Source organism: Chanodichthys erythropterus, chromosome 8, assembly GCF_024489055.1.
Source record: "Chanodichthys erythropterus isolate Z2021 chromosome 8, ASM2448905v1, whole genome shotgun sequence".
Classification (NCBI taxonomy): domain Eukaryota; kingdom Metazoa; phylum Chordata; class Actinopteri; order Cypriniformes; family Xenocyprididae; genus Chanodichthys; species Chanodichthys erythropterus.
In genome coordinates, this window is record NC_090228.1 from 25,777,515 (window position 1) to 25,801,619 (window position 24,105).

General features: G+C 34.7%; 2 protein-coding genes across 7 annotated transcripts in view; one reads left to right on the top strand and one right to left on the bottom strand.

Moving 5' to 3' along the window:
* Positions 1-9,052, top strand: part of zmp:0000001020 (NACHT, LRR and PYD domains-containing protein 12) — a 29,551-nt gene extending 20,499 nt beyond the window's left edge. For both annotated transcript variants that reach the window (XM_067392399.1, XM_067392400.1), the window contains 6 exons: positions 1,611-1,784; positions 3,615-3,788; positions 6,136-6,309; positions 6,780-6,953; positions 7,059-7,105; positions 7,177-9,052. In XM_067392399.1, coding sequence (XP_067248500.1) covers positions 1,611-1,784; positions 3,615-3,788; positions 6,136-6,309; positions 6,780-6,953; positions 7,059-7,105; positions 7,177-7,718 — 1,285 coding nt within the window. In that variant the 3' untranslated portion in view covers positions 7,719-9,052. The remainder of the gene's footprint in view (positions 1-1,610; positions 1,785-3,614; positions 3,789-6,135; positions 6,310-6,779; positions 6,954-7,058; positions 7,106-7,176) is intronic.
* Positions 9,053-10,298: 1,246 nt separating this feature from the next.
* Positions 10,299-24,105, bottom strand: part of ptprb (protein tyrosine phosphatase receptor type b) — a 66,226-nt gene continuing 52,419 nt past the window's right edge. For 3 of the 5 annotated variants that reach the window (XM_067392437.1, XM_067392438.1, XM_067392436.1), the window contains 12 exons: positions 21,378-21,484; positions 21,092-21,197; positions 20,932-21,012; positions 20,760-20,841; positions 20,483-20,573; positions 18,162-18,238; positions 17,727-17,861; positions 16,820-16,942; positions 15,634-15,797; positions 15,409-15,544; positions 12,124-12,233; positions 10,299-11,666 (listed from right to left, as the gene is read on the bottom strand). In XM_067392437.1, coding sequence (XP_067248538.1) covers positions 12,126-12,233; positions 15,409-15,544; positions 15,634-15,797; positions 16,820-16,942; positions 17,727-17,861; positions 18,162-18,238; positions 20,483-20,573; positions 20,760-20,841; positions 20,932-21,012; positions 21,092-21,197; positions 21,378-21,484 — 1,210 coding nt within the window. In that variant the 3' untranslated portion in view covers positions 10,299-11,666; positions 12,124-12,125. Of the gene's footprint in view, positions 11,667-12,123; positions 12,234-15,408; positions 15,545-15,633; positions 15,798-16,819; positions 16,943-17,726; positions 17,862-18,161; positions 18,239-18,979; positions 19,079-20,482; positions 20,574-20,759; positions 20,842-20,931; positions 21,013-21,091; positions 21,198-21,377; positions 21,485-24,105 lie in introns of those variants that run through there. The other 2 variants (XM_067392439.1, XR_010895729.1) reach the window with 2 other exon arrangements.

The window sequence follows — 24,105 nt, forward strand, 5'->3', positions numbered from 1 at the left end:
CATTGACACCATTGTATGTGAACTGGATGATGACATCACTGTTTACTCCAGTGCTGATATAGATACATTAACTAAATTAATAACTATTGATACTTACATGGGAATTAATCAATACTGAATTTAATTAAGATGGATACTGACACCATTTTCTTTAAGAGCTGCTGTGCAGCCAAAATTATATAACAGTTATCACTGTAAAGCTGCTTTGACAGAATCTGCATTGTAAAAAGCGTTATATAAATAAAGGTGACTTGACCTGACAAGAGCAGTGGAAGGGCAGGCCACACCCTAAGATAAATGACTCAATCTTAAGTTGTACAAATCAGTCATGAGAAATAATGGCTGAAATGGAATATTCTTTCAAAGCACAATGCACTGTATATTATACCACATTGCAATTTAATATTAGACAAAAAATGCCACACATGCAACATTTATGAGTGAAAAACTAACTCATAAATCATGAATGAGTGTTAAGCATGAGTCTGGAGGAATAGAACCTAAAAGTTGTGAAGTCTGTGTATACACAAATGTGTATACACAGAAAGAGAAATCATTTTTAAGGATGACATACTGTCATTGCTTGAGGATCTTGCTGTGCATGCTTTCAGGTGAGAGTGCATCTTTAGGGTAAAAACTGAAACGTTTATTTGTTGCATTTTTACAGATGACAGCATTGTCAAAACGATTCCTGTTCACATGGATCCACGAATATGATTAAAAAAATGCATGCCTGGCCAGTAGTTGGCAATGTCACTTTGTAAAGAAACACTATGCACCTATAGACTGAACATGTAATATGCATGTGGATGACGATTTGTGCTGTTTTCACAAACTTGTGTTTTCGTAGTTTATACAGAGACTACAATGGTATTGTTGGCAAAAACTTTCACTTGAAACCTATTTTCAAAAGTTTGCATTTTCAGGTCCTCAAAATGATGTTGTCGTGTGAATAAATGGCCAAAATGCTTAAAAATAATTTTGTTTATAGTTGAAAACAATGTCTTGTAAATGGCCCCTAAGAGAGTATCATATATTTCCTGAGAGTGTCAAGTCTGTAAAGGCAACCTATGCCAAACCTATGCCAACTTGACTAGTGTCAATGCACCCACATTTTACCTCTCAAAGTCTAAAGTTCTGCTATGGCTAATCAAAAATATAATGAATAACCCTTGTAATTATTAGTGAATGAGATGCATTTAAAAAAGTTATTTTGTTAATGACCGTGTAAAAGTAACTAATAATGTCACATCATTTGTTTGTATGGAAAGTAGTGAGTTGCAGTAATGTGCCATTTCTCACCATTGCAAAGCTAACAGAAAACTCACACAAGCTCCAATGCATAGAGAGGTCAAATAAAGAATGGTCTATTTCTGTCAGAATGACAGAATTGGAAGTTATCCAAGAATGTTTTTAAAGTTTGATAAATGATGGAGAAAAAATGGTTATTTCAACACCATTTTTTTATACTAATTATAGACACATTTTTTGTTCATTAAAATTCATTATTGGTGGTAAATTTGCCAAAAACATTAAGTAGAATTTTTGATTTTTGAATGACGTGTTTGTCTATGTATGGTTTGTGTAAAAACTGTAATCCTCTGTTATAGACTTGCTGGATGTTGTCTCTCTGATCAGCACTGTGAAAGTTTGTCTTCAACTCTACAATCCTCAAAGTCCCATCTAAAAGAAATGGACCTGAGTAACAATGGCCTACAGGATTCAGGAGTGAAGCTACTCTCTGAGGGACTGAAGAATTCACAATGTCAACTGAATATTCTAAGGTCTGAATTTCATGTGTGCATGTGTATCTTTCATAAATATTGCTAGCCGATACTTTACCTTGTGTTTATTGTAGTAAGAATGTATCAGTGGCAGTTTCCCTGAGGACACTTGTGAGGTAGTGCTTCTTCAAAATAGTAATGAGGAAATAACTACAGTTACACTTTATTCCACTTTAGACATTCTACTATTAATAACTTTGCAACTACATGTCAACAAACTCTCATTAATTTGTAATTACATGCAAACTCACATCAGTAGAATGTGTAATTATAAAGTAATTTTGAGAGTGTATGTTAACTTATTCTACTAACCCTAACCTAACATACAAATAGACATTCTACTGACTACAATTAACTTTGCAACTACATGTCAACTCACATTAGAGTAATAATGTGTTAGGTTAAGGTTAGTAGAATAAGTTGACATGTACTCGCAAAGTTACTTCTAGTCAGCAGAATGTCTATTTGCGGGTCCTTTTCATACACAAAAATGAGAATAATCATAACTAATACAGCACTGTATTTACTTCTCCACTCACATTCTTTCTATAGACTTGGCAGGGATGATTACCTCAATAGTTCATGGTTATATTTTTTGTTGGAAAATAATAACACACTGCTAAAACGTTAAAACCCTACAAAACTTGTTGAACACTTAAATTGATTTTATGTTACACTTAAAAGGTTACTTCACACAAAAAAAAATGCTGTGAAAATAAATCTGCATTGTTTATACTTTGATCTTTTTATAAAAAATTCATATATTTTGTCACACTTTATTATATCCAGCAAAGTAAAATGTTAGATTAAACAATTACAGTAATTTCCTTGGATTGCAAAACTAAGACACAACACAACTTATTCTGACATGTAAAGTCAGCTTATTTTTCTTGTCAACATTTAACCATCTGCTAAGGCACATAAGTTTGTTAACAGTTCTTGTTCACAATGTGTCCTGTGAGTAAAAATAGCCTCACAGTTAAAGCAAGAGATTCTGTGCTAGAGATGAAACGGTATGAAAATTTAATATCACAATTACAGTGACCAAAATGATCACGGTTATCAATATTATCATGATATTGTTAAAATGAGCTGGAAATTTTCAGAATAATGCATTATGATACACAAACTAAAATAATTTTACAGACTTTTATGTCAAAAACCAACAAACAACAAATAAAAAATGTGAATCAACTCACTGACAGTAGGTGGCACACAAACTGCAAAAATATAGCTGTTTCCCTGGTAAATGCTGTACACAAAACCAGTGCTGAGCTTAGGAAATCTACTTTATTAGGCATTACACAGACACAAGATGAAAAGAAAATGCCATCAAAACTTTTCTCAAGACATACGGTTCCCTTCAGGGATACATCCATATAATCAATTAATTCATACATTTATTTATATAATTTCACTTAGCACTCGGTTGTAAAGGTTGTAGAGGTTGTAAAACCTCTCACTGCTTTCCACCATGTTTCCACACAAAGCCTATGCTGCATACTGAGTTTTTCAAATGGAATTAACTTATTTAAACATGTTAATGATTTTTAATACATAGTATATTCAGTAAACCAGTTTGAGAAAAAAATAAATAAATGGTTTGTTTTTTTGGCTGCTGTTACAAAAATGTACCAAACCATGACTTTAAAACTAAGGTGTGTGCCGACCTGTGATATTTGTGTACTGTTACACCCCTAATATATATATACAATGAATTTGTTATATATTGTATATCTGTAGTCAGTCAGATTAAGTGTTGTCATTTAATGGGTGTTTTGACATTTTAATTTATTTTTAATATTTGAATCTTTTTATTATTTTATTCAGATTGGCAGGTTGCAGACTGACTTATAAGGGTTGTGAAAGTTTGTCTTCAGTTCTACAATCATCAAACTCCCATCTGACAGAACTGGACCTAAGCAACAATGACCTGCAGGATTCAGGAGTCAAGTTGCTATCTGATGGACTGAAGAGATCACACTCTCAACTAAACGTACTTAGGTTCGACTTTCACATTCACTTATTTACTGTGTTTAAGTATATGTATGAATAAGTGTTTTATGGTCATCAGATTCTGAGATAATCAGCATCTGAGAACCAATAATAGTATTCAGCTGGATGATTAACAAAAGTATGTGTAGTATTTCCCCTACTAGGGTTACAAACAGAAGATCATGAAATGAGATACTAAGCAAAGAAAGCGCAATTTATTTTCAAATGTGAAAAAAAACCCTGAAACTCAAAAAGACTTGTTGTGATATAAAAAAGTTATGCAACAATTAATACTGGCCTAAGAAAATTGTGGGTTACACTTTTTTTGATGGTCCTCTTTAGGACATTCTACTAACTATAAGTAACTTTGCAACTACATGTTAACTAACTCTCATTAGTATCTCTATTAGTAGAATATTAGTATACTGTTAGGTTAGGGTTAGATGTTAGGGTTTAGGTTAGTAGAATATGTTGCACGATAATAGTTGCAAAGTTATTTATGGTCAGTTGAATGTCTGTTGGGGGAACATCAAAATAAAGTGTGAACAGATATTAGGCAGACAGTCTATGAATATTCTAATGACTGGTAGTTAACATGTAGTAGCAAAATTAATTATAGTTAGTACAATGTCTAAAATGGACCATCAAAATAAAGTGTTACTGAATTGTTTTTGTCAACAAAAAAAAAAAAACTATGAATAAAACAGTGTTTTATTCAACAAAATAAGATAGATAGATAAGATTTAGATAGATGGGGGAAATAAAGTTTCTTTAGAGCAGAGGTTCTCAACCTGTGGCCCGCAGGCTCATCACAAATGTTTTACAATTTTTTTGTTACTAAATTAAATATAAATGGATTAAAGGAATATACTTTTTTTTTTTTTTTTTTTTTGTCATATAAAATAATTTTGGTAGAACTCCAATAGTAGCCATTATTGTTATAAATTTAGGGATCAAAATGGACAAATTTGTTATTAAGAGGATAAAAACTAAATGGGTAACACAATAAAGGAACACATTGCAAACAAGAAGAGTCGTAGCATCAGCAGCAAAGGTAAGAAGAATGGAAGAATCAGTTTGCTGTCAACCCTTACGAAAATTAACCATGGTTTTACTATGAATAAAACCAAAAAACATGGTTCTTGTAGTTATTCCATGGTAACCAAGAATTAACCATGGTTTTTCTACAAAAACCACAGTTTAACTATGGTGTTTTTGTGGTTAAACAAATGGTAGCCAATGGGCAAAAAAAAAAACAATGACAACAAAAAAAACCCACATGGTTTTACTATGATAAAATGAGCGAGATGGGCAGCCTTTGTTTGCCCTGTAGTAAAGTACTTGGCATATGCAAAATCTACAATGTCAAAAGACGTGAATTCAATGTGTTTGTATGATGTACTCATATCGTTGGCACACCTGTGGCTGCTGGCAGATGCTGCGCGAGGGATTATGATGTGACAGAATGCTTGATATCGTCAGAGATTGTAATTAAAATGCTCTCAACGTTGTTTCTAAAAAGAGTTGAGTAACATTTGGTTATTTAGCCACTTGTGGCCTATTTAACATTCTGTCGTTGTTTGTTACTGTTACAATGCTGTTAAAGAAAATTTACATCCAGAGTTAAATAGTTAATTAAAGTGCTTATGTGTATGTTTATTGAGGATTATGATCAGATCTGACCTGATCTGATTTTGCAGAGTGTGACAGAAATAAAATACAGTATTTGCCACCAGAACCGTCAACTGAATGCACATCAAAATGGGTGTTTAAAGTTTACATTTTACTCTGTAAATTGTCATGTGGAATGAAATGATACCAAATCAGAATGCAAGCTGACGGAAGACGGAAGCATAACACAAACTAATCCAAACCCTTTTTTTTTTTTTCCTGTAAAAAGCAGTCCAAACACTATTATTATCATTTCTTCTTGTCCGTTGTCCACCATGTTTGTTTACTCTAAAGTCACGTTTGCAGCAAGAGATTCTGAGAGTTTTTCTGTTGTAATAGTCAGGAATCTGGTTGTTTTGAATGGAATCTGTCAGTGTGTGTTGTGCTGTGCTGACTTGGTCACTCCACACACTAAAGGAACAAAACCTTTTTTTTTTATCGTCGTGTTTGTTTTTTGATCATCATTGATTTTAAGACTTCATTTCCAACCCTGCTCTGACTCTGCCTGTAATTTTTAACCTGAAACACCTTGATTAGCTGGTTCAGTTGTGTTTCATTAGTATTGGAGCTAAACTCAGCAGGATGGTAGCCTTTCAGGAGCAGGATTGGCTACCTCTTGTCTAATTCATTAAATGGGTGTTGTGACAGGAGTTAAATCATTCCTGATTTATTGTTTCTGTTTTAGATTGGTCATCTGTAATCTCATGGGCCAGTGCTGTGAAAGTTTGTCTTCAGCTCTACAGTCATCAAACTCCTGTCTGAGAAAGCTGGACTTAAGTAATAATGACCTTAAGGATTTTGGAGTGAAGCTGCTCTCTGATGGACTGAAAAGTTCACATTGTCAACTGAACATATTGAGGTATCGGATTGATCAAACTAAACATGTCACTTTAGTCCATCTCTTGACCTATTTGGTGTTTGAAATGTCAGATCCCGGGTACTGAATTTGCTTTTTTACTTAAAACATCTCTTTGGGCTTTTTAATGATTTTAATTATTTGAACTGATACTTCCTCACTGGTTAATGATACTGTTACTATTATTATACAAATACCCATATCCTAGAACAGCATATATGAACAGTTTTATCCCACAACATCAGTCAGACAAAGTGTACAGTGAATGAAGGAACATTTTTCACAATTAACTCAAACACTTTCATAGAAATTTGCATGAGTGCACAGCAACATAGAAGGGAGAATAAGCAAAAGCAAAAACATATGGGTTGAGGAAAAACACACTGTTTGCAAATGAGTGAATTGCTCAGGTTGCTGTGTGAAGTCTGATTGCCAAAATGCCATATGAACTGTTGCTGTGTGTGTGTTTGTAGATTGTCTGGCTGTATGGTGACAGAGGAAGGCTGTTGTTATGTGTCTTCAGCTCTGAGTTCAAACCCCTCACACCTGAGAGAGCTGGATCTGAGCTACAATCACCCAGGAGAATCAGGAATCAAGCTACTGTCTGATATACTGAACCATCAAAACTACACACTGGACAAACTCAAGTATGTTGAGCAGGAAGAGTCAGAGTACTGTGTTGTATACATTTATGTGTTTACTGAATGAATCAAATGTGCAGAATGTGACAGTTTTTTTTGTTTTTTTTTTAGTGTGGATCATAAAGGAGATTTCAGGATTACAGCAGGACTACACAAATGTATGTCAACACACATAGTGATTGTTGTTATGTTGTGTTGTGTTGTAAATGTTCTTTCTCCTTTTGTTCAGATGCCTGTGATCTCACACTGGATCCAAACACAGCAAACATTCATCTAATTCTGTCTGATGAGAACAGAAAGGTGACATATGCAGAAAAACAATTATACCCTGATCATCCAGAAAGATTTGATGGGTGGCCTCAGGTTCTGTGTAGAGAGAGTCTGTCTGGACGCTGTTACTGGGAGGCTGAATGGAGCGGATATGCTGTTATGGCAGTGACATATAAAGGAATCAACAGGAAAGGATGGAATGAATTCTCTGAGTTTGGATACAATAGAAACAATAGAAACTCTTGGAGTCTGATCTGTTCTGAAACTTTCACTGCCTGTCACGATAATAAGGAAACTGTCATTCAGGTCCCTTCATGCTCCTCTAAGAGAATTGGAGTGTATGTGGACTGGTCGGCCGGCATTCTTTCCTTCTATAGCGTCTCTGACACTCGCACACTCACACACTTGCACACATTCACTTCTACATTCACTGAGTCTCTTTATGCTGGATTTGGAGTTTATCTGTTGAACTCCTCTGTGTCTCTGTGCACACAAACCTGACTGATAGATCAGATTCCTTCTCACTTTATATCTTTAACACACTTCTTTCCATTAATTCATAGACAAACCTTTCTATGAATGAACACAGTAGGTGGTCAAACAAAATGCCTATTACTGCTACATGTACCGCCACCGTAAGGCCGCAGTGTTAAATGCAACCCAGTCATATTTGACACTCGTATGCAGAATCACCACCAGGTGGCGCAAAGGGATGGTTTGTAACATTGGTCTGTAAGGCTGGAATTGTAAATGTAGCCTACTTGTAAATGAAGATAAAATAATGAAACAAAAATAATATAAAAGCATTAGAATATTTTATCTCAGCTAATTATGTATCATATAAATGTTTATATGTATATATAAACATTACTGACCATATTATTTAGAAATAGAACATTTGAAAATACTGTAGTGACTAAAGTGTGAATTCCATGTCAATTCATTTAGACACCATTACAGTGAATTCAATAGTGCCCCAAGGGTATGGTATGATATGATGGTTTTGTTTATTCACATGAAGAAGAAGAAATCAATACAAAATATGCCGAAAAATATAGCGTCCATGAATTAAGAAATTGTTGATCAATATTTTGAAAGGTTGGATGCACTGCGGCTTAAATATATATGCTTTGAGTGATTTATAATCAAGTTATTAATCACCATTTATCTTTCTAAATATTCAATTATTTAAATGACTGCTTAAACTTATGTTAAAGCATTTCCTTTTCACCTTAAAACACTAGAGAATAATGATGAATATTGTCTGTACCTCTCACTGAGAGAAAAGTACAACTTACAAGTATGTTTTGAGAAATTTTCCAGTTTATAGTTAAAGCTCGGTCCAAACTTCAACCTTGAAGAAGCTGAGAATCATGTGTATATTTGTTCTGTGCAGGTTCTTTATGGTTGCTGGTGGACAACTGGCACTCTGCTTGAGACCTGCAGACAGCTTGTCATGATCTAGAACAGGGGTGTCAAATTCAAACTCAGCAAGGGCCATACCGAGGGTTGTGAATAAAATCAGGGGCCGGACATATATTTAGAGGATTTTATCATTTATTAAAGAAATATATGTATTAATAACTGTATAAAACTGTATTTTTCTTAGCCAATCAGAATCAGTTAACCTGAAGTAATGATGTAGTTAGTAGACTCTGTTAGAGTTTAACGGTTGTGGAAATGTGAATGTATGCAGAGCGGCCTACAAACTCCTTGTGAAACTTGAAGCTGGCTTCTGCTGATGAAATTGCAAAGTATTCTTCAGTAAAATTTTCTTCAATTTATTTTTTAAACTTTTCATCATTCATCATGTCTTTTGGGTCTTTAACTGTAAAATTTCCCTACAATTTATTAAATCACTCCTTTGTAGCCTATTAGCCTATTAGAAACAAATAAATAAGCTAAAAGTTACCATAGTTCAATTAAAATAGTATTAAAATGCAGGAATGACTTAGCTGTCCCCATGTTTCAACTAAAGCAAATGATTAATAAAACATGCTATGTACCTGAGCAGTACCTGTGCAGAATCAGATGGTGGACCTGCACCTAAACACAAACACAACACAGCCCTGAATGTCAGCAGAGATCCTGTCAACTAGATAATCCCCTGTGAAGGCCTCATCGACATGACAGCCATTGGCACGATCAAACGATTAACGATCTAAGCGCATGGTCTAAAGTGCATGATGCAGGTGGAAGCACCTCTTCCAGTAGCTTAGTCGGTAGTAAAAAAAAAAAAAAAATCTATGGGAAAACTTCACAGACACATTCAGGGGACACCTTAGACATAAAGTACTTCTTTTAAAAAGAAGTTCTAGGGCACATTTAAGTTACAGAAGCACACATCTATCATAAACACAGGCTTTTAAACAATTACATAACAAAAATGAATATTTGGATGAATAAAAAGTTACTTTCAGGCGAAGTGTGCTACAAGTAAAGGGGAATAAAGTATAAACAGTAAACAGATTGTAACATTATTATAACAGTCACCTGCAAACTGAAGACATTTGTGCAGTCGGATTTGACAGCCGTGGTCGCAACCCGCAAAATGTCACGCAGATCGGTTATTCATATAACCAATTCAGGCATCGGTTATTCTGAACCTCAAGCAGTTTTGTTCAAGTTCATAAGAGAGAACGTCTGTTCGCAAAGATAAGTGGATACAAAGAGGCTCAACGTATTCTCTTGGCAAGTGCTCGCAGTTTGGGAAATCTTTCTTTATTTAGATAAAAGTCAATTCACGAGTTCACACAAATAATCAGATAGATAAATAATATGTGTATTTGGTGTGCTGTCCGAGGAGAGGTTTCCTTGCTCAGTATTTGGCCTGAACCAAGAGTACTCCTCTCATATTTCTGGATAGGAAAGTAGCCAGGTGAGTGTGAGGAGATGGGATGGTGGAGGGCTGTTGAAAACTGTAGAGAAACATAGGTGAGTCGACTATGTATATATATACTGTATCTCACAGAAGTGAGTAGACCCCTCACATTTTTGTAAATATTTTATTATATCTTTTCATGTGACAACACTGAAGAAATGACACTTTGCTACAATGTAAAGTAGTGAGTGTACAGCTTGTATAACAGTGTGAATTTGCTGTCCCCTCAAAATAACTCAACACACAGCCATTAATTGCTGGCCACAAAAGTGAGTACACCCCTAAGTGAAAATGTCCAAATTTGGCCCAATTAGCCATTTTCTCTCCCCAGTGTCATGTGACTCATTAGTGTTACAAGGTCTCTGGTGTGAATGGGCAGCTTGTGTGTTAAATTTGGTGTTATCGCTCTCACTCTCTCATACCGGTCACTGGAAGTTCAACATGGCACCTCAAATAACTCTCTGAGGATCTGAAAAAAATAATTTTTGCTCTACATAAAGATGGCGTAGGTGTAAGATTGAAAATATCTAAAGATATTTTAAAATGAACAAAGACATTTGATTTACTGTTTACTGGAAGGTGGAGGCACAAATGTGTTGATAGTGATCAAGCCCTATAGGCTAAAATGTATGTACATTGGGGGCTTACAAATTTTCACACTTTTAGTACTGTGGGGGAAGTTTTAATCTTCTGATTGGTCAGTTTGAATGTCTCATATCTGAGTTTCAGTCACATGGTCAAGGAAGAGATAAAAGAAAATTGTAACTGTTACTCTCTCTTTTTGATTCTTGGGAAGTTTTCAAGAAGGTTTAATTGTTCAAATAACATATTGTTTCATTTTAAAATATAAAAAATTGTAATCCTAAAGTGTTTTTCAAGTGTAATATTTCTGTAAAGGCTAGGGAGAGTCTCTCGGATGAAATTATAAATCACAAGAGTGTATTTTACAAAACAAAATGATTGATTTTCTTATAACTAAATATCTCATACCCCCAACATTAAGAGAAAAAAAAGCAGAGTGAGCCCACACTCACGAAAGAACTTCACAACACATGGAATTGGAGGTCACAAAGTGTTTTTGATATCACTCATACATTAACATTTACTAAATACCACTTATCCAAAATACATTGAATGAACATATTCAGGTTCATTAGCAGGATTATCTTTACATAAAAAAAAAACTATTTTACACCTAAAAAAGCTAAAATCTTATTTCCTTTATTTAACACTTTTGCTAGAGTACTAGAGGGAGTCCATTAGAGAACATTTGTGATTTTTATTTCCAAGCTACAGAAAAATGAAAGTTCATACATGCATTATGCATTTGAGAAAATCAATACTAAATTACAGAAAGTGCCAGTAGTCTAAATATGATATATTAAACAAAAGTAGCATAAAACATAAATAATTACAGTGTGTACTACATGTCATGAAAAAGTTGTATAAAAATAAAGCATATATCTTTGTTATGCACAGCTATTTAAAATATTGATGAAATACAAAAGCTTATCTTCTGTTCTTGTTCAATAAGGGGAAATGTCTTCTTGATCCTGTATACACAAACTCTGTGAAGAAAAATACATGGAATTTTCAGATACACACAAACATAAGAACAGGACATCGATGCTCAATTTTTAAATCGGCATGAAACAGAAATTGTGATCCACCTTTCTTCCCTCTTCTTCATCACTAATGGCTATAGAAACAAGAAAAATGTAGAATGGGTCTAGATTTTGTCCTTTGGGAATTGACTGGAAGTGAGCATTGCAGACTGGAAGAATGTTTCATTTGAGTGACAGTTACTGGAGGAGAGGGACTGAAAGTTGTCTAGCTATTGGACAATCTTATTTCATAATCCCTATTGCCATTGTACATCATATGAATGATATATATAATGTATTGCACACATATATAACAAATAAACCACTGCAATATTGTATTTTTTTATGGTTTTGTGCAAACATACTGTAAAACTTCATTCATACAATGTCTAAGTGACCCACAGGCACATACAATACTTACGTTTATAATAAGTTGTTGTAGATGGGGAAAAGAGGGTTGTCTCGTTCACAGCAAAGTTTACGAGCCCTCAAAACATCCCGCACACACTGATGGATATAAGCATATTGACACTGCAGAAGACAAGCCCGTCATATTAGTGTGCTAATAAACCAATTCATACATTTCATTAAAACTACAGTAATGATAAGCTACTACATGTTTAGTCAATTGATTTCTGATTGAAATCAGGTGTCTTAAGGCCTGTACACACCAAAGACGATAACAACAACAGTAACTATAACATTTTAATATTCATTCTCATTCTATGAAAATAGGGAAGTCCACATTATAACTATATCCAGGGAATCTGCAGGGTTTTAAAAATCACATTTAAGGATTTTAAAGACTTTTTTTTACAGCCTGCACAAATAAAATGAATACCATAGTTGAGTGGGGCAGGGGAATGTTTATGGTAACATTCTAAACAGTAAAATGATTCAACCATTTTTAACCCATTTTAGCCCACCGGCAACTATAGTTGCTGCAGTGTATGGTTGTCATTTTTCTTTTGTAAGTATTTTTCTAGATATTTTCCATGTTTTGTGTCTCAATGACATGGGATTTTGAGAACAAAAAAAATTTATTCACTTCCTTCCTGTGACATGAAGCTGTCAAATTCCAACCCCTACTTCCAGGAAGCATAGCAAAGGCAAACCCTCCCAAAGAAAAGTAATCTTCATGTTAATATTAAGAATTTTTTTTGACAGACATATATATATATATATGCAATCATGAGGGTCTCCAGAATCATCCAAACAAAAGTTTCTTGTATACTTAGTCAAAAGTACGAGCGGCAACTATAGTTGCCGGTGGGAAAATGACTTGTAAGTACATATATCATGGGGAAATGGGGTATACTGTGTTTAATGGGTTAATAAATCAAGCTTATTGGTCTTGTTTAGTGCTTTTTGCTTTCATAATATTTTATATTGTTATATATTATATATTGTTATTTGTTCATTTATTTTTTTAATGTATTTATTTTTAGTTTGTTTGTTATATGTGACCCTGGACTACAAATCCAGTAATAAGGGTCGATTTTATTAAATTAAGATTTATACATCATCTGAAAGCTGAATATATATAAGCTTTCCATTTATGTATGGTTTGTTAGGATAGGACATTTGGCCGAGATACAACTATTTGAAAATCTGGAATCTGAAGGTGCAAAAAAATTAAAATATTGAGAATTTGACCAAATGAAGTCCTTAACAATGTATACACTCACAAAAAGAATTTGTTATATATTTATGGTAGAAAATTTACAAAATATCCTCATTGAACATGATCTTTACTTAATATCCTAATGATTTTTGGCATTAAAGAAAAAAAATCAATAATTTTGACCCAAACAATGTATTGTTGGCTATAGCTACAAATATACCCGTGCGAATTATGACTGGGTTTGTGATCCAGGGTCACATATAGATGTAATTTTGATTTGATTCACAATGCTCTGTTGGAGCAACTTAATGGCTGCACTTTGTTCTGCACTATGTTCCACCACTTTGAAATAAAAGGATTTGTTATTTGTTTTGTTTTCATATTCAAGAGATTATAAGCTAGATGCAACTTTTTTGTGTTCGCATCGAATGTTCTTCAACTTTGATTGATCTGTTGATCTGTTGAAAGCAGCTAATTTGAGTTAGATGCCTAAATGTTATCCTCCTATTCAAATTTTACATTGAGAGGTGCATACAACATATTTGCCCACCGGCAACTATAGTTGCTGCACATTCAAACATGTCTTTTAAGAAAAGAAAAAAAAAAAACCTGGGGAAAATAAATGCAGAACATGTTCACATAGGACACTATTAACAGGACTATATGCATGAAACCATTCAGAAAAATTTGGGCACTAATGAGTTAAGGAATGAGTCAAAATTATAAATTATTATTTTATTTATCATTTAATATTTATGATTATATATGAGCAATATCACATGAGTAGGAGTGCGATATAGAGCCATATCACATGACAAGTGTGATATTGCTTTTATACAACAGTTCCACAGCACAATAAGTGTAAATAATAGGGCTGGGACAATAAATCGTTGCAATAAATCAAGAAATGATTCTGGATCGATTCTGAGATTTTCTGAATGCATTGCGATTCTTTCTTAAATCGATACTGAGTTCAGTTTATAACAGCAGATAGCACTGCTATAGAAACAGCAAATAAAATAATCCCTTTTAACCATTCATAAAGTTCGAAAGGTTGAAGCGAATTACAAGGGTGTTTGCAGTGGGCTGTTTACATTAATCTCGCATCATAAAAGCATTCTGAGGTGCAAGAACATTCTCAGACTCAGGCGAACACACGAGCGCTCTTCTTTGTGAGCATTTGAGCATGCGGTTAAAAACTAGCCTCGAGCGCCATCTGCTGTTACAAACTAAGCTCAGAATCGATTCAAGAGAGAATTGCAATGCATTCAGAAAATCTCAGAATCATTCCAGAATCATTTCTCGATTTATTTGAAATATTATTGTCCCAGCTCTAGTAAATAATTAAGAAACAACAACAGAGTACCTTTAAAAACCCTCTTTTGTGTGGAACTACTTCCTTTCGCCAATAATTAAAATCTCAAGTTTAGTTTAAAAGTTGAGCCCAAGTCTCCATTACTAATTGTCGTCACTTTAGAACTGTTGCTTTATTGAAGCTTATTCTGTTATGAAGAGAAGCCATGCTTCGGGTTTCCCAGTTACATCTGTAATTCCCATCTGTGGTTCCCAAACTTTTTCTGCCTGGCCCCTTGTTTGTAAAGACAAATATTTTCAATCCCCCCATCAAAGCCTATAGATGTAGAAAGACGGTTCACTCCTATTAGTTATGAATGAGAAAAACTGCAATGCGCAATATGGCAGAATACGTCCCACCTTCTAAGTAAAAGAGCCAACCGCTGATTGATAAAGTCATTGCGTCATTGCAGCGGCCGTTAGAAGCTCTGGTTCCCGTAGAAACCTGATACTCACGCTTATGACAGCACATGCGCATTGGCTCGTCTACCCAGAAAAATAAGCTATTTTAAATGCTATTTGAGCATAAGAAACAACATTTATGGAACATTATTGGCTGTTGGTGTTGGCGCTAACATAGTTATCTTTATAGTTATTGTTCTTGGTGTGAATGAGCATGTGATCTGTCCTGTGACAGATGGGTTTGGCTCAACTCTGAAAAATGTATCATCTCAGTTCCAGTGATGCCATTTGTAAATGTTGTTGATGTCACTACAGACAGATTCATACCTCAGTTTGTACCATATGTGAGCGATGCAGACGTAGATCAAACACACAGCCGTATATGTCCACTGTGCAGTTCCTGTCTAGCTGCTGTAAAACACGATCCAGCACAATGAAAGTGCCAGTTCGGCCCACACCAGCACTGAGAGAAAGAAAAACATTGTAAATATGATTTTGAGTGTGAACACCATGAAATGTCTTTCAAAGTTGTTTAGGAGGTGACACAGATACCTGCAGTGTACTGCAGTGACTCCAGGACTGGTTGTCCTGTCAATGTAATCTCTGACTGTGCGCACAAACTGAATGAGCGATTGGGTTGTCTCTGGTACTCCGTGATCTGGCCAAATGGTGTAATGGAACTGACGCACCATCCTGGGGTATCTCAACTGACCCTCCTGAAAAAAGACCTTGAACCATTATTTCAGAATTACTACTAGTTGCTATTTTATAGTCATTCGGTCATGCACTTTCTTTCTTCATACAAGAGCTTCTGTGTACTTGCGGCATCTAAATTGCAAATTACAGAATTACTTTCCAAAGAGATTTTGCAAACTGGTGAATCTTGCAAAGAAATGTCCAAATTCTATTTTGCATTAAAGGTGCAATGTGTACATTTTAGGAGGATCTATTGACAGAAATGCAATATAATATACATAACTATGTTTTCAGCAGTGTATAAAGACCTTACATAATGAACTGTTATGTTTTTACTACCTTAGAATGAGCCATTTCTATCTACATACACCGCGGGTCCCCTTACATGTTAATTCACCATTTTGCACCAGTAGTTTCTACAGTAGCCCTAAACGGACAAACTGCTCTAAAGGGCAAGTTTGCTTGACTGGCTACTCTCTGCTGTCTCAGATGATGACATCTTTGTCCTGTGTTGGCCACCGTAGCTTCTCTATATTGCAATTCACAACCTCACCTCTAGATGTCACTAAAATGTACACACTGCACCCTTAAGAAAATGAAACCTATTTTTTGGACCACTACAATAATTTCTGCACATTTTCATTTCCTCATATTTTCATTGTCATAACTGTAATGCAGTCATGCAAATATTTTATTGCATGTATATTTTATTTAAATCAGCATAAATTGAATTGAGCACAACAAATACAATTACAATCATGATGTATACTTAAAATACATTGATGTACAATGTATCCAACTGTACTTGACATTTGCATATACTAACTATAGTTAACATTTACTGAGTAAATGAGCAAAAATCAAACTGTAAACATAATGAAAATTATATCATGTTCCTAAAAACATTTTCTTTATTTAGATTTTTGTCTTTTGATTATAGTGAATAACCCAACAATTTACTTTTGAAAATAATCACACACTTCACCTTTAAGTAATGAATAATTATATTTATGTTGAATATATCCACTTATTTAACACTTACACACGATATCTTGAAGTCCCGAATTGTCCACTCTGGGAGGACCTTCTCAGAAAGCAGTTGCACCACAACATCACCATAATACAAAGGCTCACTGTCAATCGGCCAGTAACGATCACACTTCACCTGAATCATACACAAATCCACAAAAGTATGAGCTAATTTCTCTAGAAAAATTGTACTAAAATAAAGCCTCTTCACTATAAGTCAGTGCTGCATAGAGAAAGTTAAGAAAATAAGGGTCCAAGTTTGGACAGTGGAAAGTTCACTAACAATTTTAAGCTGTCAATTTTAAGGAAATTAGACCACTGATTATACAGTGGGTACGGAAAGTATTCAGACCACCTTAAATTTTTCACTCTTTGTTATATGGCAGCCATTTGCTTTTTTCCCCTCATTAATGTACACACAGCACCCCATATTGACAGAAAAACACAGAATTGTTGACCTTTTTGCAGATTTATTAAAAAAGAAAAACTGAAATATCACATGGTCCTAAGTATTCAGACCCTTTGCTGTGACACTCATATATTTAACTCAGGTGCTGTCCATTTCTTCTGATCATCCTTGAGATGGTTCTACGCCTTCATTTGAGTCCAGCTGTGTTTGATTATACTGATTGGACTTGATTAGGAAAGCCACACACCTGTCTATATAAGACCTTACAGACCTTACTTCTGAATACTTTCCGTACCCACTGTATATAAAGAATTTCAATTGTTGCATCCTGTCCATTTGAGTGGCTGCTGGTTTAATGAACTCTTCATAGGTAGTTTACTGTATGAACTATGTTTTTTTGTGAGATGAGTATTATGTGTTATGTATTATCTGCATGCTTGTTACCTCCCTGCTGCTAAACTAGTTTTCCCTATGGGGGATGATAAAAGTAAACAAACAAAAACAAACTCACCATGCCCCTCTCCACACACTGGGTTACCATTACAAGGCTGTGCACGTTTTGTTCCCACACCATACGCCAGAAATCATCTTTGGTGCCTGGGAGAGGCCCTTGTGTAGCAATATACTCCCATCTGAAATTGTTTCCCTGTGAAACAGATACAGAATACTTTTGAGCCTGTGGACAAAAAGGACCATTGACTGCTTTGAAGTTCATGAACAGGGTAAAAATATTTATTTATTCATTTTAAAAGAAATTGTTAGTAATTTCTATGAACTGCAGCACAAAACATTTGCATTTGCATGATGCTGCATCCATGCTGCTAGTTATCAGTATTAAATCCACAACCTCCATGATCCTCCACCTTTAATTACTAAACCATACAACTCACGATTCCACACAGTTTTTAGCCAATGAACCATCAAATGAAGAACATATTCAACTCACAGGTATGTAGTTAGCATTGATGTAGTCTGAGCAGGGGTCGTCCTCCAAACAAGACAGTCTTACCCGGGTTGAGTCATCTGCAAATAATCAGTAAAGTGGTAAATTAAAAGAGGGACTAAAAACTATCAGTAGTTCTTGTTTAATTTGAGCACACATAGTAAAGAATCATGAAATATACTCTAGGCTTGCCATAGTATACGGTAATAACACCATGGTATAGTATGGGTATAATCGCAGTTGGTAATTAATGATAATGATATTGAGAGAAAATATCCTGCATTTAAAGCTACGATATGTACATTTTCGCTGCTAGAGGTTGCCTATTCAAAACAAAGGCGTAGCTCGATGACACAGAGTTTGAGCGCGGAATCTTGGGAGAAGTCGCTTCAGTCCGCTTCTTCCGGTCAATGCGTATGAGCGCTGTTTTTGACTGTGTTGAAAATAATGTTATAACGTTGTATGTTCGCTCGGCGTCTGCTGCGAGACACTTGTTACACAATGCAGTAAGCTAGATCGATTTTAGAATATCATTCTAAATTCTGGGTGGCTTGTGTTGATAAATAGCATGCAATTAATTTTAAAACATATTGTATGACAGATTGTAATGCTGTATTACTTAGCCACTTGACAAAACAGTGTTTTTCACTGAGGCATGGTAAAGCATGGTACTCTCGGAAAATCAAGAAAACTAGATTTAAACAATAAGACTAAACGTGTTGAGCTATATAACAATAATTAGTTTTCTGTCTATGAATGTAACCAAACAGTTGTTGCCTTGTCTAATAAAACATGTAATATATTAACCCTTAAATGCATACCTCGGGTCTTTAGTGACCCGGGACGTCATTCGCTACCCTCCTCCTTGTTCATTTTTTAAAGTTAGACATCAACCTTCTTGGTATTCCTCAATCAATTCACTATAAAGAATATAACAAGAAAAAAATCATAAAATTATAAAAGAATGCCTATTTTTGTATTCATTTTTTGTAAAAATTGTATAGGGTCGCAAACGACCCGAGGTGTGTATGAGTGTACGCATATTTTATTCTGCACAACAATAATTTAATCTTAGATGATGGGATAAGTGCAATTCACCTTTATTCCACAAGGTGGCAATGTCAGATACACAAAGCTGAAGTGACAACTCATTCAAACACAACACGAAATAATAAGAAAAACATGAAATGGCTCAGCAATTTACTGCAGTGCAAGTACTGAACGCAATCAAATATGAGTGTAACTGTTACTGGATAGATCTGGTGAAGCTGTTAGCGATCGGAATAATGATTTTAAAGATGTTGAAAATTGCATAGTTTTGAGGATACGTTTGAGATCGTGAATGGGGTCAAATCTGTGACTAGCCTATATTGTGATCTAGCCTATTATTTGCTGAATGTACTGGGAAATTAGCTCTGATGAGGACAGTGATGATGGCAAAAAATATCTGCTCAAACGGAGCCCTTCCAAGCTCCAAAAGGTAACAAAATATGATTTATTTTATTCTTCTGTAGTTGTTACTCTAATATCAGAGGAGTTATATATTATCGCAACAGGTAGAGATCCTTCTGTGTTAGATATAGATCCGGGTCGATAAAGACCCGTATATGTAAGAATGATTGGCGAAACAGTCATGCATTTAAGGGTTAAAGCATCTTTGGTGTTTACATGGTTTCTACAAAATAAAACCGGAAACCGAGGGTAACGCGGATATGACGCAATTGACAGGCGACTCCCGGACACGTCCCGTTTCTTTGGTTAAAATCACAATTTTCTCACGAGTTACTAATAGTTGGAAACATTTTGGATATTGTAAATACTCTGAACAAAATATATAACACTGGCCTAGTGGAATCTTACATATTGTGCCTTTAAATAAGAATAAAAAAATATATTTTTCTAAATGTTGTTCATGCAATACCATGCAAATGCTCACTTGTTTCTGTGAAGGACACATGGAGTTCCTCAATCTTTCCACATCATTTTAAGTTAAACTAATTAAATTATTTATAATTTTAATACATTTAATAATTTATCATTTATTTGTATTCATTTTTAAAGTTTCATTTGAATTTTTAGTTACAAAAATTAGAATCATGATGCTTTTCGTCATTGTGTAGGAAACTGCAAAGCAAAAATGACCCCATAGGGCCCCATAATGACCCCTAGTGTCCAACCAGCACAAATTTTACTTATATAATTGATTTGTGAGCCTATTCCATATCAGTGTGAAACTTATGATATCATGGCAAGTCTAATATACTCAGAATGTAAATGTATATTTGCAATGTATATTTCTTACAATTTCATATGTCTCTACTTACAGGGTAGTATATTGTTGTATCGATTTTTGCTTCTGTTCCCAAGTAGACGTGCTGCAGTTTGAGTTTGAATCCGTCCCACGTCCTTTAGGCCCTTTTTACCGTCAGGTAAAGGATGATGCAAAACACCAAATTATATATACATTTTTGCTTATTGCTAATAAATTATTTAGATTAAAGTGGAAAGATGACTTGACTGGGCTTTCAAGTCTGCTACTGTACCATTACTGTGTTGATAGACACTATTTAGTGTTTAATTTAATTATATGCAGTGCATTACCTCAAACTCTTCAGATAGAAGGTAACTTGAATCAGCTTGAAGTTTAGCAAGATGGGACTCAAAGTGGGCTGCTTGGATTGGGCTAGTACATAATAGAGAAAATTCCAAATAATAACATTAATGCTTATAATGATAAATCATTAATATAAACAAAAATGAACTATTTTGGTACCTTCTTATGCCTGAGCACATCTGTGAGGTAGGCAAGGCCTTCCACATGCACATTTTCATCACTGGACTTTCCTGCACAGCTCTTAAAACACACAGACACAAATACATCAGCATAGTAACAAATAAGCTGGGTTAAAACAAGTGTGTGAGAGTGTACTCACATTTTGTGAGCCCTCTTTCTGTAAATCAGTAAGGCGGTCACAGCGAGCACCATAGCGACTAGAAATGTAGCAGCCGTGATTCCACCTGTAAGGCCATTTCGTGGCGCTGAGTGACGAAAACATAAATGACAAAAATCACATTATTTAAGAAAAATAAATAAATAAATAAAAAATAGGTTGGACACATGGGAAAATGTGTTCTTTTCTCAACAACCCTCAACTCAACTATGCTGTAGATTCTAAATGCTAAAAAGCACAAATATCGATAAAGATAACAGTGTCTTACCTGATAGAGTAAATAGTGGGAGGGAGAGGTAAGTGTCGGTGTAAAGGGGATGTGCAAATTCTCTGTTTTCTTCATCAAACAGTTGAGTGAAGGCACGAACACTTAATCTGAGACAATAGAGTGTGAATACATTTAGAATTACTTTATCTTAAACCTGCCTGAATTGAAACTTAACAATTAGTTCAGCTAAAAATTACAATTCGATTGTTAGCCCACCCTCATATTGTTCAAAACCTGTGACTTTCTTCTGTGGAACTTAAAAGGAGATGTTAAGCAGAATGTTCAGGCTGCCCTTAAGGAGCAGTCACATTTGCTGTTGCATCTCGTTAGGTGAAATGCAGTCAATTTAATAGGAATACACGTGTTCGGGTGTAATGTTGACTGCTCTCAGAGATAAGAGAAGGCAGGATCCAAGTGCAGGTGGACTTTATTTAAATAATAACAATAACCAAAATAAACCTAACACACACACACACAAACACACAAAAAAAAAAAAAAAAGCCAGGGAGCAGAACTGAGAACATCGACAAATCAACCAACAAATGACAATACCATACAATGTATAGTGCACTATATTAGGTGTCGGCCATTTTGTAGTAATGTCTGAATGAGTGAAGAACTTTATTATCCATGTCAAGTCGTCACTTTGCGCCAGCATGTTTCTACAGCAGGCCTAAATGGACATACACTCTACAGAGCGCATTTCATTACTATGTTGTTGTTCTTCTAAATCGTTTGTTTTTTTAGAGGCAGCTTGCATTGTCACTAAGTTGAATACACACGAGGAAGTAGTAGTAGTAGTCATATGGTTTATTAAAAGCAGTGACCATTCTTTTGTTAGAATTAGGGAGGGGTAAGCTGCCGTTGGTTGCAGTTCGCAATCTCACCACTAGATGTCACTAAAATTTACACACTGCACTTTTAATTCACGCTGGTTGTAATTTTTATCTTTTTTTAAATTTTGTTATTAATCATTATTTGATTATAACATTAAAACAGAGAGACAATGATATATAGATGAATTTTAAAACTAAATGGAATTATATAAACAAGGTAAAATTGTTTTATATTATTTATTTTTATTAAAATATATTTAGGCATTACAGGGTTAGTTCACCCAAAAATGAAAATTATGTAATTTATTACTCACCCTCATGTCGTTCCACACCTGTAAAACCTTCGTTCATCTACAGAACACAAATTAAGATTTTTGATGAAATCCAATGGGTCAGTGAGCCCTGCATTGACAGCAATAACACTCCCGGTCCCACTTTATATTAAGTGGCCTTAACTACTATGTACTTACATTTAAATTAATAATTTGATACAATGGACTTATTGTGTACATACATGTTTTCACATTGTACTTATATTTGAAAAACACATGCATGTAATTACATCTGTAATTAATTTCTGTAATAACATTTATAATTACACTGTTGACCCATCCCTTACACCTTACCCACACCCTTAAACCTACCCATACCACCAAAGATTTCCCTAACCTTACCCGTATCCACCTCAATAGCAGCAAAAGTGATTTGCAATTCTGAACCCAATTATGAACCCAATAAGTACATTGTACTTATTTTTGTTTTAAGTACATAGTAGTTAAGGCCACTTAATATAAAGTGAGACCACACTCCCTTTTTCAATGCCCAGAAAGCTACTAAAAACATATTTAAAACAGTTCATGTGACTACAGAGGTTCAACCTTAATATTATAAAGCAACGAGAATTCTTTTTGTGCGCCAAAATTAACAAAATAGCGATTTTATTCAACAATATCTAGTGATTTCAAAACACTGCTTCATGAAGCTTCGAAAGCTTTATGAATCTTTTGTTTCAAATCAGTGGTTCGAAGCATGCATCAAATTGCCAAAGTCAGTGAACTATTGAAGTTTCAAAACGCTTATGATGTAACAAAGCCTCGTTTACTGAAATCATGTTATTTTGGTGCTCTGAACCACTGATTCGTTCAGCTTCAAAGCTTCATGAAGCAGTGTTTTGAAATCATCCATCACTAGATATTGTGAAATAAAGTTGCTATTTTGTTATTTTTGGCACACAAAAAGTATTCTCGTCGCTTTATAATATTAAGGTTGAGCCACTGTAGTCACATAAACTGTTTTTAATTATGTTTTTAGTAGCTTTCTAGGCATTGAAAAAGGGAGTGTTATTGCAGGCCTCACTGAGCCATCGGATTTGATCAAAAGTATCTAAATTTGTGTTCTGAAGATGAACGAAGGTCTTACAGGTTTGGAACGACATGAAGGTGATTAATTAATTGCATAATTTTCATTTTTGGTTGAACTAACACTTTAACTCAATTTAACAGCTAAATGTTTTACTAATTTGTGGCATTGTTGTTAACTCACAACACTGTAAGGAAGAGATGATCATTTAATGAATCGGAAGTTTCAGGAGTTTCTTGTAAGCTTAATAAAGTTTCTCACTCAGAATTTGCTTACAAATTCACCGCGGTGACCAACAGAAACCTGCATGGGTTGAAAGTGACTTTTGTATGAGCTGTACTTCATACATCACTATGCTAGTGACAATGAACAAAATGCTTTTTTCTTTCTTTGCCCATGAAATATCACTAATGTGATTGTACCTATTATTCCATGCACTCAAAGTGAATGAATGTCAGTTATATAATATTTTTATGTAATCACTTTTTGGGTCATTTTTAGAATTAAGAAAAAGAGCACCATGAACATTCTGC